Source organism: Amblyomma americanum, chromosome 1 (genome assembly GCF_052857255.1).
Source record: "Amblyomma americanum isolate KBUSLIRL-KWMA chromosome 1, ASM5285725v1, whole genome shotgun sequence".
NCBI lineage: Eukaryota > Metazoa > Arthropoda > Arachnida > Ixodida > Ixodidae > Amblyomma > Amblyomma americanum.
Window position 1 is genome coordinate 497506727 of NC_135497.1, and position 15529 is coordinate 497522255.

At 47.9% G+C, this 15529-nt stretch overlaps 1 protein-coding gene across 1 annotated transcript in view; it reads right to left on the minus strand.

Moving 5' to 3' along the window:
• Nucleotides 1-2182: 2182 nt before the first annotated feature.
• LOC144127805 (organic cation transporter protein-like) overlaps nucleotides 2183-15529 on the minus strand; it is a gene marked incomplete at its 5' end in the record, with an annotated part of 54060 nt that continues 40713 nt past the window's right edge. Inside the window, 3 exons of the mRNA XM_077660741.1 lie at nucleotides 2183-2967; nucleotides 7588-7772; nucleotides 12593-12807. Of these exons, the coding sequence (XP_077516867.1) occupies nucleotides 2824-2967; nucleotides 7588-7772; nucleotides 12593-12807 (544 nt within the window). The remainder of the gene's footprint in view (nucleotides 2968-7587; nucleotides 7773-12592; nucleotides 12808-15529) is intronic.

The window sequence follows — 15529 nt, forward strand, 5'->3', positions numbered from 1 at the left end:
TGTCGGGCAGTGGGGTCGTTACGCCACACTTGACATGCGTGGAGGGAAGCCAAACTTTGAGAAAGACTGCGGTAAGCGAAGACGCGCATGCCCTCGCGCCTTGCGAATACCAAGCTGCCCTGTCGCACGGTGCTTAGTTCGCAACCTTTGCATGCTTGGTACGCATGTGGCAATGATCACAATAGAAAAGAGCTAACCTTTCTCCCAATACACCACAGTAAGCCATGTGTATACGGCCGCTAGCTGGCTCAGACGTCACGACCGCTTCAGCCCAATTCAATGCGCAGTTGTGAACCATCCAAATTGAGAACGGCGTAGAAATGCATGTCAGCCGAGTCACAAATCTTTTCGCGCTTAAGAAAGTGCAGTTTAGGGCGTTTTTTTCTTGGCGGCTAATTGCAAAACCCAACTTCACTACTTGTGCTCAACGTCCGCGAACATTTGAGATTTTTTTTGGGAAACGTGAAAGATTTTGCTACACCACTACTTCCATGACCCGCGTTTAAAAATACCACCACTTTCCTACAACGAGTCGCTTGTTCCCACGACTCCATTTTATGTATGAATTTCCTCTCCTCGGCTCCTTAAGATGAAGCTGCCTAGAGAAGAGCAGCTCTGCTTGGATGCAGCCTAGAAACAAAGCAGCAGTTGGTAACAACAGCCCATGGACAACACTGTGCTGTACTGTGCAGAAGAAAATGAAATCGGCATTTCAATCTTTGTCTGTATTAAACTAGCCAGGGGCAACTAAAATTAGGCGTTTATAATTTCGCCTTTTGATTAGCTTTCTATTTACTTAACAAAACGCTTTGACAACCGATGATTTTCTTGGCGCCAGGAACTCACTGTGATGCGCATGAATGCGAGCGGATGTCCACTGCAGAGTTCTTGCAGAGATGTCCTTCCTTCTCACCAGCTTGAGGAAGTTAACAAATACGAATACCTAGGTGTTACTCTAACCAGTATTGTTAGCTGGAATAAACACATATCAAACAGATGTGCATCATCTTTCAAGAAACTTTGCTTCCTCAGACATAAATTGAAAGCTGGCCCTTCTAGTGCAAAGCTCCTAGCCTACACGTCCATCATCAGACCTAAACTAGAGTACGCATGCACCGTCTGGGACCCTTACACAAAACATAACATCGACATCTTAGAAATGATCCTGCGAAAATCTGTTAAATTCATTTAACGAATACCGCTCCACTGACTCACCAACCGCTCTGATGGCGCAACACAACATACAGACACTGCAAACACGAAGAAAAATTCAAAGGTTGAAGCTAATTTACTTACTCAAAAATAACAAACTTTCCATTTGCCCTGATCCATTTATCAAAACAAGCACATTGCGACTAACAAGAAATCATCACCTGGAATCACTAACACCGTACAACGGTAGGGTCGATGTTTTTAAATACTCATTCTTTCCGCGCACAATCACACAATGGAATGAACTCCCGACTGATCTACTAAAGAACATCGACGCCTTTTACAAAATATTTTATTGACAGTTGCTGAGTGCCTGTTTCTTATTCTGTGCCATTATTTATATTTGTTCTGCGATGTTATTTGCTGTATTTCTTTTATGCTTTTTTGCCCCTCCTCCCAGGACCCATTTAGGGTCTGCAGTATGCTGTAAAAAAATAAAATAACAATAAAAAATAAATATTAAAATGAAATCGTGTATGATTTATTTATTTGAACTACCTTACAGGCCCGTAGGGCATTGTGTAAGGGGGCGACAAAACATCAACAACAAATTTAAAAGGGGACAAACAAAGACAAGGGACCAAGGCACTATACGTGATAAGTAAAAAATTGGATACACTTCAGTATAATACAGAGCAGTTGACATAGGGGTAAGTTAATGTAAATTTGGCGTAGGAACACCGAAATAAATCCAGAAAAGAGACCCAGGGTACATCTAACAAAAAATAAAATTAGAAAGCACATGGCGCCTTTACTAATGTCAACCAAATTTGGAAACAGAATACGAACAAAAGGAGAGAAAAAAAATAAACGCAATGTGTAACAGAACGCGTAAAAGAGATTGCATTAACATGTTAAGATGGCTTCAGTGAAATGTGCAATGAGTTGGTGATGGAAGGTATCAAGATTAGACAGCGAGGCGATGTTATCTGGGAGGTTATTCCATAATCTGATGGCTCGCGAAAGTGCTGATGAATTGAAAGCTAATGTGTCACCATAGATGCGTGTAAAACTGAGATGATTGTGCAATCTTTTGGATGTGCGAGATGGGACATCTAGGTGAAATGACCATGACCTATTGGAGTGTACGTACTTGTGAAATAATGTTAGCAAAGCGATGTCACGGCGTATGCCTAAAGATTGCAAAGAAAGATCCGTTTTAATCTCAGTGACGCTTGAATGGTAGTTATAGTTTTTAGAGATGAATCGGGCTGTCCTGTTTTGAATGGTTTCTAATGTGGTAACCATGTTGTAATAAGGAGACCAAATGGAGGAAGCGAACTCAAGTTGTGGTCGAACAAATGTTAGGTATGCTAGTTTCCGAATATTAGCAGGAGAATTTCGTAAGTTACGGCGTATGTAACCTAATGACTTTGAGGCCACAGCGCATATGGATGTGATATCAAAAAAGACTATGAAAGATCGGACGAAAGGTTAACTCCAAGGTATTTGTAATGATATACATGGGAGAGTAAGTCATCTTGAATAAGGTATGTATAGTTAGAGTTGTTATGTTTCCGGCTGAATGAGATGTAGCCATTTTGCCCGTCTTGCTGCCGCGGCTTTATCAAAGCGCCGAAGCAGCGTCTCCCGCCATGACTGGTGGCCGACTTACCTGCTTATGCTTTCTGCCTCGTGGAATGTATCGGGAAGCGGCTTATTGAGAGTTTCGGGCAACAGCAGGCTGATGCCAGAAGCGAGCAGTAAGAAAAGCGCCTGAATCACGTACGGCACAGAGGGATCGGTCGCCTCACCCTGCGCACATGGAATATCGGTAGCACAAGGGCTCATAAATTATCTGCTATTGAGCCGATGCATGCGGAACAAGACGGTTCTTCCTGAAAACAGCGCGAGCAAAGGCCTGTTTCTTCTCTCTCAACCAACCAGTTCAAGCAACTGTTGTTTCTTCTCAATAAAAGCGAAGCAGCAGAAAAAAACAGCGCTTTGCAGCTTAACGAGGCTTCATTGGCCTACAGAGAACACTGAACCTAAGCAATGTCACTTCCTATGCGCGTCAAAGAAACAGCTTAGGCACGCGGACTGCAAGCTTGAAAACAGTCTAAACTACTTTAATCTTGCAGAATATTGCCTAATAGTCCGAAATACCAATTAAACTGCATGAAACCATCACTGTTATATCTTGCATGCCTAAGAGGAACCGCAACTAAGTACTAATTTTATATACAAAATAATTTGACAAAGCAAAAACAACAACAAAACACAACATGCCACGGTGGGAGCCGAATTAGCGACTCCCGCATGAACACGTGGGGTGTTGCGCCAACTGAGCTATACAGTTCTTCCATTTGCCTTACAAAATTAATGATCAGTTAATTGCAGCCTAATCTCTGCAACGCTCACTGGCGGCCACACTCATCTTTAGCGGCGTATGTCCTATACGTCGTATTCATGCGCAAGTTCCACAAAGAACATGGCCTGTAACGCAGCAAACAAAAATATGGACGGCGCTTACAAAGCCAGATATAGAAAGAGACGCACATGTCGACAAGACAGAGATGGTGTGTTCCTCGTTTTATGTCTGCGTTTAGTAAGTGCAAGTGCGTAGCGGTGCGCCATTAAAGATGTGCGACTCAGGAGGCTTCTTGAACAGTTCTGCCCTCGAACTGCTCGTGCGCACAGCCCGCGCCCCGAGCCTTCATCTTAGTCATGTTTGACAGTCGGTACTAACGCACCTTCTATGAAGGCCGACCTGAGCACCTTTGTGATGATGCGATGGAGGGTGCGACAGGGCACCCCCCCCCCCTAAACATAACGTACGTAAAATTGAGCTCATTGGCGTATACCTGCCGGCCCAGTGCTAGGCATGTTAGTTAAGACAAAGATGGTACCAGCAGGAAGATCCCTTGGAGGCGTTCCAAGACCTGGAGGGGGCTTTTGTTGATCAACGCTTACGACCTCCTCGCGGACTGCCAAATTACGGTCACACCTGCCAGTGGCGTCACTGAGGAGTGCGGGGGGGGGGGGGGTGCGGATCCCACCGGGTGTAGCGCTGAAGGGGGTGCAGCTGTAGTGCGTGGAAAGAGGATTCGGGTTGCTACGGTGAACTTGTAATTTGACAATTCGTGCTCCAAATGTTCCACGTGGCGGTGAAAACGTATTTGCTGTTCATTTTCGGGCCAGTTGAAGGAGAACCTTGGCACGCATATTGATACACGCGTTTTTTTCATGCTAAAACTTCAATTTCGTGCCTAATTATTCAGTCAGTTAACTTTTGCACTAGCATTCCAGACATTCATCCATACCAAAAAACGTTGTCAGTGTCCAATTCTTCATTAATACTCTTTTTGAAGAAAAAACAGCAGTGACTAGTTTTTCTGCCTTTTTTTGCAGGAATAAACTTTTCAAATATTGAAACGACAATGGACGCAAATTCATCTCTCCATGCGCTTCTCTTTCTGGCAGATCGCTGCGGCTGACATGTACCGCGAAAGGCTGCATTCGTAACATCTTATGTTCAATCCCTTTGAAGTCATGCCATTTAGCCTGTGTATTGTAAGAACTTATTTATGGCTGGCAGTATCCTTAAATAATATTACTCGGACCATTTCGAGCGGTAGATGGACGCTTTGAGTGCACCTACTTGTCTGTGCTACCTCGGCGACGTCGTGGCCTCCTCGCATACGTTTTTTGTACACATCGAACGAGTTTCTACTACTGCTGCTCGCCTTCGTCAAGTGAGGCTTCAGCTAAATCCTGCGAAGTGTCAGTTGGGCCACCACCGGCCTCACTAATCTTTCCCACGTGGTCGATGCTTTTTAAGCACGACCGGACCCGGGTAAAATCCGCATCCTTACGGACTGCCTTATTCCTTTTTAAAAGGAAGGATATAACGAGGTTTGTCACCCTTTGTTCGCATTTCCCGCCATTTCCGCTCAACATTTCGCCCACTAACAGAAATCCTCAGGAAAGACGTTCCTTTCACTAGGGCTTGCTTCAGTGCAAACTTTTTCGTCGCTGATCAAGTTGTTGGTCACGCCCACCTATTTTAGCCTTTTTTCACGCATCAACCTCTGCTCAAGCTCGCACCAATGCCAGCAGACACGGGGCCAGTGCTGTGCTAGCCAAACAGCAGCACAATCGTGAACTTGTTTTTTCTTACGCGAGCAGCCATCTCTCCGCCGCCGGGCGAAAATACTCCGCCACTGAACTCGATTCTTTGGCGCTTGATTGGGCGCTTGCCGAACACCTCCCTTACACTGATCGGTCGCCGCTTCATATTGGTCACGGAACACCATGCTTTTTGAAGGCCTCCTTTGCTAAAAGATACCATTGGCCAATTAGCTGGTTCAGCTTTGTGCCTGCAAGAGTACTCGTTCACTGCCACATGCAAGTCTAGGCGCCTGCGAAACGACGCGGACTCTTTGTATCGTCAACGTGCTGACTGGAGTGAGGTCACCGTTGATCGTTACCATTGTTAGGCGTTAGGCTTGTTCAACATCGCCGCACAGAACCACGACCTCTATTAAAGGTCGCTCATCGAAAGCCTTGACTCTGCAAACGCGAATGACTCCTGTACGACTATTTGTTCTCCACGATGACACTTTGTATCGCCGCGATGCTTACTCTGGCGGGCCTCAGTTGCTGCTTGCGGTTCCCCAGCGGTTCCGCTCGGCTGTCCTGAAGGAACTGACCTTTCCGCGTGTTGCGTGCGGAGAAGAGCGGTTCTGGCTCTGCGCGCCGCTTGCCTCTAGCACGGCCGCTCGATCGAACGGCCGTGCCTCTAGTTATTCGGCGGCGCCTCTGCAAGTGCCTTCCGCAGTGTTGCTCTAATTAGTAATCTCACTAATTAACATGTCTATAGTTTACCCCCCTCTAATTACCACATCATTACGCTTCAATTAAGCCAACCTCTACATATCACCCCTCTTGTACGTCAGCCAAGGCAGCGTGCCTATGAGACCTATAGTCGGTAGCGTTCCGGCAGGCGACCCAAGGGTGGTTCGAAGTACGACTGAAATATATGGAAATTTTTCTTTAAGTGAAATCAATTACATTACAAATTTAAGTCCTTGTAGGCAAGCGCCAGCATTTGTGTGACATTACAAGTCCTTTTTCAATTATTTTCATTCCAGACATACACGCGTTAAGCGGGTTTTTCGACACAGTGCCACCGGGACAACGCGGGTCTTCCGCTGAACGGGAGCATTAACGCTGTCGCGTTAAAGACAAAACGGGATACCGTCCCTTCACGCCACAGCAGTCGCCTCGCGGCCCTCCGCTTCCTGCTACAGCGCCACGACCAGGGGCATTTTGACCGCAAAGCGAGCACCTTGTCGCGATGGTCCGCAGCAGAGCAGTTAAATGCCGCACAGAAATGTATCAAGTGCGATACGCACTTTCGTGATTGTGACGGCGAAGTTCATCGTCACTCAGTATACACAAGCAGCGATCGAGCGCCGGAGATACCAGCGCCGCGGTTGCGGCCCGCAGCTGTTTTTTTGAAGGCGATTGCACAAGTCGCTCCATAACGAAAGGAAACAAGTCTGCAAAGAGAATTTTTTTGGTTACTTCTCTATAAAAGTTGTAAATGTCTACTGAATATTATACTCAAAAGATAAACTAGTTAGAAAACAGCAAAATATGCGATTAGCACACATAATTATTGAGTAATCAATAATAAAATACTCGTACCTTGTTCCTTTGATATTATTGGGCCCTGTATATAAAAAGAAATTCATGGTATCCTAGAGCATGAAAAACAAAGTCAGAAACCTGATATTTCCAGAAGCCGAGCTTTCCTGCGAACACCATTCAAAAAAAAAAAAAAACTGCCTCCCAAATCAGGCTGAAACACAGCCAGAAAGACCGGACAGTTTCACTTGCCGCAATTTGTCTGATTCAGCGCCAGTTTTTTGTGTTGAAATGCACCAACTAGTCCCCCCCCCCCCCCCCCCCCCCCCCCCCCCCCCCCCCCCCCCACCCCCCCCCCCACATGTTCTACTCGAATACCTATTCCCCGTAGTATACCGATCGCAGATAACACGGGAGCCATCCGAGTTAGCGGCTTTTCGTTCACGATGATCACGATTTTCCGCGTTGCCAAGTTGGATCAGATGAAAAAGCCATTTAACGAACACTGCGAGACAGTTTCATTGCGAATCTTACAGCATCAAAAACTAAACATTGTAGCACTCTTTATTACTTTGAACTATGACAGACCTTAACCTCAGCCTCCATTTAATCCCAAGAAAATTTAATTACGTCATTCTTCTGAACCTTCAGTCTCTTGAAGTGACGCGTCACGCCCTGCTTACAGGCGCTAAGCTTGACTGTGTAAGTATTCTGCTTGCGCTGCGCCGCCGTAAAGTTTTGCTACCTGAGCACTTGGGGAAAGAAACACAGGGAGACCCTCACCAGGTCGCGGAGGAATGGCGCCACCATGGCTCCAAACCGGGAGCAGGTGAGCACACATGCGAAGCCGAAGCTGCGGGCCAACGTCGGGAACACCTCGAGCGCCATGATCCACTTGATGAAGCCCGCATTGAGCGCCAGGAACCTCACCAGCACGTTCGATCCAATCCTCAGCCAGCCGGGACTGTCTGCGCGAATGCGGCGTAGTCAAGCGTAGTTGTTCGGTTCTATACACGACAGCTTGGAAGAAACGTTGCTTGGGGTCTTCTTTTCTGGTCTAAAGCACCGAGAATGTAATACAGACGAACTGAGATATCGCGCCGACCCAGCCCTCTGTGTAGTGCGCGTGGTCGCGAATGGTTAACCGCAGAAGCATTGATCCACACCATGATTAGTTCAATGTTGTCTTTCGAGCAGTACTTTTTTGACAGTGCGTGGATGTTATACTGAAATGGGCACAGTATTAGAAGTGGAAACCACGAACCTGTTTGGACCAATCACCGTTGGCCCAAATGAGGGCGAAAGTACACGATTGCGATGCTAGATTAAAATGGCTGCGCACTGAGCAAGAACCCATGTAGTTGTTCGTCATAGCTGGAAGGCATGTGGCACTCGCAACCGTGTGACCTTACTGAGGTCGTACCAGTCTTTGTTCTTAGTAGCCGCTCTCCTGCCTCAACTCTAGCCTTTGTAAAAAGTATAATTGCTGCATTGCCTTCAAGTCAGCCTTCACCAAGACCTGCGCTAGTTCTTTTCGGGAATGTTTGTTAGAAAAGAGCAAGGGTTACACCAGTGGCACAAAAGTGGAGCATGTGCCTTTTGCTCCTGAAGTACAGGGATCGAACCGTGGCGCCACTGTGATTGTGTGCCGTCTAAAAGGAAATAAAATATGTCTCGATGGATTTTGTACCAATAGCTGGAAGAGGCCGGATATCGGCGATCAGAAGTAAGAGGACCAGAGAGTCTGTACTGGAGAAGGCAAAGTTATGGCACTACCACACACCGCACAAACAGCTTTCTGAGAAAGCTATATGGCTTTCCTTTGCAGTCGCAGGGATGCATTTGGGTGGATGCCAATGTGTAAATACTTCCTATTACAAGTTTACTCCACCTTGGCGGCTTCCCCTAAACATTTGACCAAAATTTTGATGGGAAGCGATGCAGATGCATGTTGACTACGTATTTCTGACGCGTGCGCCACCAAAACGCCGTGCGGACGTGATCATCGCCGCTATATTATATGTTTTGTCCGGAGCCTAGCAGTCTATCGTAACTGAGTTTATATGGCGGCAATTTCTTGCGATTACAGTTACAGTTGCGTAACCACCCAAAGAGATATATGGTGCATAAAAGCGAACTGGCGCGAGAGAATCAGACCAATATATGCAAGACAGGTGTGGCGCCAACTTACAACTGAGTTTATTTTGCTCAAACTAAGCTCTTGCTGACACGCAGTGAGAAGCTTTCAGCCCACCTAGTGCTGCTGGCTAATATCACATATTATATGCGTCTCCCTGCATTTCAGCTTTGTTTACATTATCGCACCTACGAGTTCTGGCCGCCTCCACTTGTCCACCGTGACTCCATGACCAGTATCGTACCCATTATCACCTGAATGCTTCCCGCAATCATATCGTTTCCTATGCCCATCAATAGTTCGAGCAAAGACCATAATATAATGTTCTGTTTCTTGACTTCTGAAGAAGGCACAAGCCAAAGTGCTACCCTTTCAAGACAAGTTTTCAATAGACAACAGGAATCATAAGTTTTTCTTTGTTAGATTGTTTCTTTTACAGATATGTGTCATAGATTTTCGTATTAAGCATGAAATCCTTCCAGCTCCCATTGTCGGAGCGCCTGGAATGACCTTGGCGCCAAAACGACGGATAATACGGAGGAGAACTTGACCGAACTTTGTAGGGACTTTCCGCCTGTCCCCTGCTGCCTGCGTGCTAGGCTGCCGCCGGAGCAGCACGTGCGTCAACGACAGCGTTTCCCAACAGTCCTGTGGTGGGCGAAGCCAGGATGCGGCGCGAAGGATCCTATACTACTCTCTGTCCAGCGCCCGAGCAGCGCACGCGCAGTCCTAGCGACGTGTGCGCGATGTGAGAACGCCGCACCTTTTGCGTAATCCTCGTGCCCGCGGCAATACCTTCCTCCGCCCTCACTGTTTACAACGGGTTCAGCGCCGCGACGAAGGATGGCGCCATGGCTCCACACGACACGTTGCACACTCCCGCCTGAGGGACGCTGCAGACGGATGGCTTTGTCTGGCCTCGTAACGAAGTTCAGTCTCTATATGTGCGATGCCGGCACTACAAAACATTTCATGCTTACGTGTACTCTTGAAAACGAGGTAGAGTACATTTTTGCTGCTTGTAGTTTCTTGATGACCCTGTACAGTAGATTCTTTGTTAGTTCACTCCCCTGCTTTGATGTTTTTGCGCTGTAGGTTATGATGCTAATAAGTAAAAAATATCGGGGGCTACAATGACCAATGAGCCCGGCACCGTAAGTGAAAGAAGGGCTCACCGTCGCCTAGTAGTCAGAGCACATGACAGATGTTGTTGTTGTTTGCCTCACAGAATGGCACATACCCACGAGAGGGGTTGGCCATAACCAGGTGGTGACTACTTGTATTGCAAATTGCATGCGGCAAATATAGGAGACCTAAAAAACTGACTGCACCACATAGTGCGGGCAGGAAACTTCTTTCTTTTTCTCGCCCTTCCTAGTATATGCACCACAAATGCGGCAAAGCGCCAGATAGCTGCAGTCACCATGTCCGGCAAATGTGCTGCAGGGGCTGGCAGTCACCGTGGGGCGGGGGTGCACACAAAGGTGGAGTAGAGAGCGTTGGAGTCCCCGAGAGCAGCCACCGGATCGTGGTGGCTATCCTTGACCGAGGGGCGGGGGTATGACGAACCACAGAGGTGGTAGGCGGCTCTCCATACGTGACCGCAAGGTTGCACCGTCAAGCAATCTCTGAACGCTGTGGGCACACAACACACCACAGAGGGGGCGCAGTGCTGAAGGATTGGAATCCTCTAGAGCGGCCGCGAGTTCGTGGAGGATAGCAGCTTATGAACCGTGATGGCGCGTGACACAGCATGCAGGTGAGCCAGACCAGAGGGTTGGAACTGACCAGGGGAGTGCATCACACATCACCGAAGTCGCCCAGCGCTTGTGGCCTGGAGTAGCTTTGCGCGGCTACGAGGTTGTAGCGGCTAGCAGGGCGATGAGGGCGGGGAACATGATGACATGAGCTGCGGGGAAGCCAATATGTAACTTGCACCTCACTTCAGCAGTGCACAAGCTTTGATTTCGAATAGTTTATTCATGGGTGAGGCAGCGACTCGAAACAGCTTGCCGCAAACCACTCATCCCTACCTAACGGAAACTAGAGAGGTCATCAGGGGGAACCGATCGGAGCACAAATTTCGCCAGAAGCTCCCGCATAACTCAGACCATGCGAATGGAGCTCAGTTTGTGTTACAGCCGGCCGGAAGCCTCCTTGAAGGGGCAGTCTAGAACGTATGGAAGCCAACGTGGCTGCACTCCCACACAAGTACTGACCTTGGAACGAAGCAGCTGCGGTCGCGCGGAGCAAAACTTGTTGCTCTGCGGGCCACTCGAGCGCTCTACACGGGATTGATCGCTTCTGTACGCAAAACACGGATAGGTTAATATCCCACGATTTTACAGACCCTTTACATATTTCTCTGGTAGCATCATATTAGGATTTTTATGTGACCAGCTACACTCCAGGTGACAAAAAGGGAACAGCGCACACACAGGACGAAAGAGACGAACGACACAGGTGCTGTCTACTTCGTCTTGTGCTTGTTCTGTTCCTTTTTTTGTCATTTTACACAACTAGCTCACAACAGCGCCCTCGTACACTCCGGGCGATAAGGCTGGGTATGAGAGGCTGTAAGCTAATGTGGCGCAAATTTGGAATATGCGAGTCATAATACCTTAGCATACGCTCAAGAGCAGCCATACGGCTACGAAAGAAAGAGTATGCAGCTTTCACAGAAGCTTCGCAGTTGAATTTCAGTACGTACTTCCAAATGGGCAACGACGTTTCCGTGACTGTGTTTCATTTCTTAGAGTCTTTTTTTCTTGGAAATTTTCAGCGTTGGGTCGCCTTCTAGGTTACGCAGCCCAGGTGTCGTAGTAAATGCCTGGCATTCAAACATCAGATTAGGTGAAGAAAATTTTCTTCAGTCTCATTCGGGTCTGAGCACTGGCTCTACAATTTGTTATGCAGGGTAAAGAATGAATATTTTCTTAAACAGGAGTAGGTTGTTGCAATTATGCGCTGACGCATATGACGGAGTGTCTGTATGCGTTCGTTCAGGAAGTTGCGTTCACGGAAGATTGCATTTGAAAATGTTTACGCAACCTTCTTTATGGCTCATGGGGGTTTAACACCCCAAAGCGACTCAGGGTATGAGGGATGCCGTAGTGAATGGCTCCGGAATAATTTCGACCACCTTGGGATCTTTGACGTTCACTGACATCGCACAACACACGAGCGCCTTAGCGTTTCGCCTCCATCGAAACGCGGCCGCCGCGGTCGGGCTCGAAACCGGCTCCTCCTTATCAGTAGCCGAGCGCCCTAACCACTGAGCCACCGCGGCGACGATGCGCAACCTGCTCTCTGTACAGTCCGCTACAGCTTACGCGTAAAGCATCATGTCTGAATTTGCCGCACGTTGGTGCTGCACACATAATCTCTCTACCAGTAGTCACGTGTGTACTGACTGCGCATTTTGCATGCGATGATCGGCAGTGCATATACATGCTTATGTGCTCGCTATTGTGTGAGTCTCAGAAAGGCCCACAGGATTGAAAAATAAAGAAGTCATGAAACTCTCAGTGGCACATCTGGCTTCTGCCGACGCTTGGATTTGTGCTTGCGGGATTCAGTGTTCTTTACCGTTTTCCCCCATGCTACTGTCCCCGTGAGCTCGCAGCAAAAGCGCGGTGCCAGGAGGCGCACCTTTGGGCAGGAACGGCAGTGGCACGATGGCCAGCGCAGCCAGCAGCAGGAAGAGTGCCTGAGAGCGACGCCGGCTGCATCGGCGCGCCACCCATAGGCCCAGCAGAGCGGCGGGGATCTCGCTGGCCGCAGAGATGGCGTAGTTGAAGTACGGGTTGCCCGGAGCGCTCGTCGACGACAGCACCAGGTTGTAGTAGACGAACGATCCCATGAACCTGCGATGAATTTTAGGACAACGCCTTCTGGCAGCACCCGATTCTCTGTTCCTGAGCTTGAATTTATAAAGAAACGTCATAAAACCAATAGTATGCCTAAAGAAAATAAAATAAATATATACATCTCGACAAGTGCCGACAGGTGTAACGACCTTATTTCGATTGCAAAAGAAAACAGGGGACAGTTGTATATATTACTGGCACTGGTGAATAACAACATTAATCGCTCTCGCACAGGAAACATAACACGCTGAACACATGCCCACCACTATACGCGTTTCGGCCATGTTTTTTTGTAGATTTAGTTTTCAATCTTTTGGTCTCTTTTATCATTAATGTGGCCTTTTATTTACTACGTGACTTTTGGTTTTCTGTATTTTTGATTTGCACCGAGAGGCGACCGGAAACAAAACTTCAGTTTCTTCGCCAAAGCCACCAGCGTGGCGTGGCGCACGAGCTTCGTGCCGAGCAGCCGCCGAGCGGCTGTTGTTGAAGACGCGGCATTGCCCTCCTTCTCGGAGGAAAAACATCGACTCTGTACTTTAAAAAGAAGATAGGAAAAAGAAAAAAAAGAAAATTGAGTAATGCGCGGCACTTAGCCTCTAGCTGTCTCGCGATCAGGCTTCATCCGCGCGACACGGGCGATCTCAGGTCTCTGCAGACGGCAGGTAGTCCAGAAAAACCCATCCGGTAGAAGTTCGTAAGTGACGTCAATTAGCCGACGGAGCACTCTCTAGGGACCGAAGCAATGCTTTAATAGTTTCTCTGAAAGCGCGGCATCTATTGGGTGTTCATACTCGCACTCTGTCGTTCGGAGCGAACGTGACCAGTCTGCGGCTGCGGCTGTAACGCCGGGCGCCATGGCCTTGATGGTGCTGGATGTCCAGCCTTGCAAACTGTCGGGCTCCTTCTGCACGAAGAGTGAAGCTCTCGGCGACAATGTCGGGGTCGAGGCCATCATGGGGCAGCGTCGCTTCCGACACTGTCGACAATTCGCGGCCACATAACAGACAGAAGGGCGTCTTCCGCGTGGTCTTTTGTTGCGCAGTGTTGTACGTGGTGGAAGGAAATTCTTAGACGGATGCTCAATGTAAGCATACGCACATGGACAGCATTTCAATGAGAGCTTTGTTAAGACGCTCAGTCAGACCATCCATCTGGGAATGGAAGACTGTTGTTTTCCTGTGAGTAGTGCCACTCAGTCACACGAGGGATTCCAGGAGTTTGGCAGTGAAAGCGGTGCCTCTATCCGTGATAATAAGTGCCAGGGTGACATGCCTCAGGACGATACATTCCACGAAACATTTCCCATGCTTGGTTACTGTGCCTCTCTGAAGTGCCTTGGTTTTAGCGTAGCGCGTTAAGGTTATCGTTGGCGACGATAATCCACCTGTTACCTGAAGATGAAGTTGGGAATGGGTCGAGAACATCCATGTCAACTTGATCAAACGAGACTCTGGACACTTGTACAGGATGTAAAAGTCCAGCTGGTTTGACGGGCGGTGTTTAACGTTGGTGGTAATCGTGGCACGTACACACTTAGTGTCGCACTGTCGCCGCAAGCTTAGACCAGTAATAGCTCCATTGGACCCGAGCCATAGTGAGGGCGTAGCCAAGGTGACTGGCGGTGGGCTCGTCGGGACACGCCTTCAAGATTTCTTCACGGACAATCTCTTGGACGACGAGGAGGTAGTCGCTCCCGGTTGGAGAAAAGTTGATTTTCTACAGTGCGTTGTTGCGCATGCAACAGGACCACTGTTTTCTTGAGAAGGGCCGGGCACCCTCGAATCTCCGGGTCCTCATGCTGCTGGTGGGAAAGAGTTGCTGTATCTACGGCTGCGATTAGAGGAAAGCCCAGTTTTTTGCCTTCGCGTGCAACCTTGACTGGAGACCTTGACAAGCAGTCGGCATCGTTGTGCTGGCGCCCTTATTTGCACACGGTGGCCATGTCAAACTCCTAAAGGCGCAAGCTACAACGCGAAAAGCGCCCAGAGGAGCCCCGTAAGTTCGTCAACCAGCAGAGAGGGTGGTGATCGCATACGACCAGAAGTGCGGGGCTGTACATGTACAGAAAATGAAGTTGGACGATTTTTCTTCCCAAGTTTTATACCATGTATATACGCATAATGTATTTAAATATTTGTTTCTCTTTGCGGCTCTACTTCATTGACCGCTTGTATAATGTATTCTCATATTTTACCTCTCCGCGGATTTTCATAATTTCACGCTGTCATACAAACAAATGACGTTTAAATTAGACGAGAAATGGTTTTACTCTTATCTTGTCCATTTTTTTTTGGTAAACCCGAACCTGCCATGTTCTGCAAGTGTGTGACTAGTGTAGTAATATGCCGTAAAGTGTGATAAGATAGGATAAATATTAATGATAACGTTGCGAATCTGCGGTCTCTAAATCTTCTATGTTGCGTTCCATAGTTTTTAGACCTCGCACCTTAGATGGATGTTGAAAAATTCTTGTTTTTTTTCGCTTGATTTAGTGTTCCATAGTTTTTACATCTCGTGTCTTAGCTGCCATAGTTTTTACATCTCGTGTCTTAGCTGCATGTTGAAAAGTCGTTTCGTTATTTTTTTACGGCTGATTTAGTTTGTTGATACGCTATACCATTACACGCGATTCCGCTGTGTGAGGGGCAACCGCAAGGCAGTGTCGATCAGTGCATAGTTTCCCTATTGAGCTGTGACTAAGGGGCTGATGCGAAGC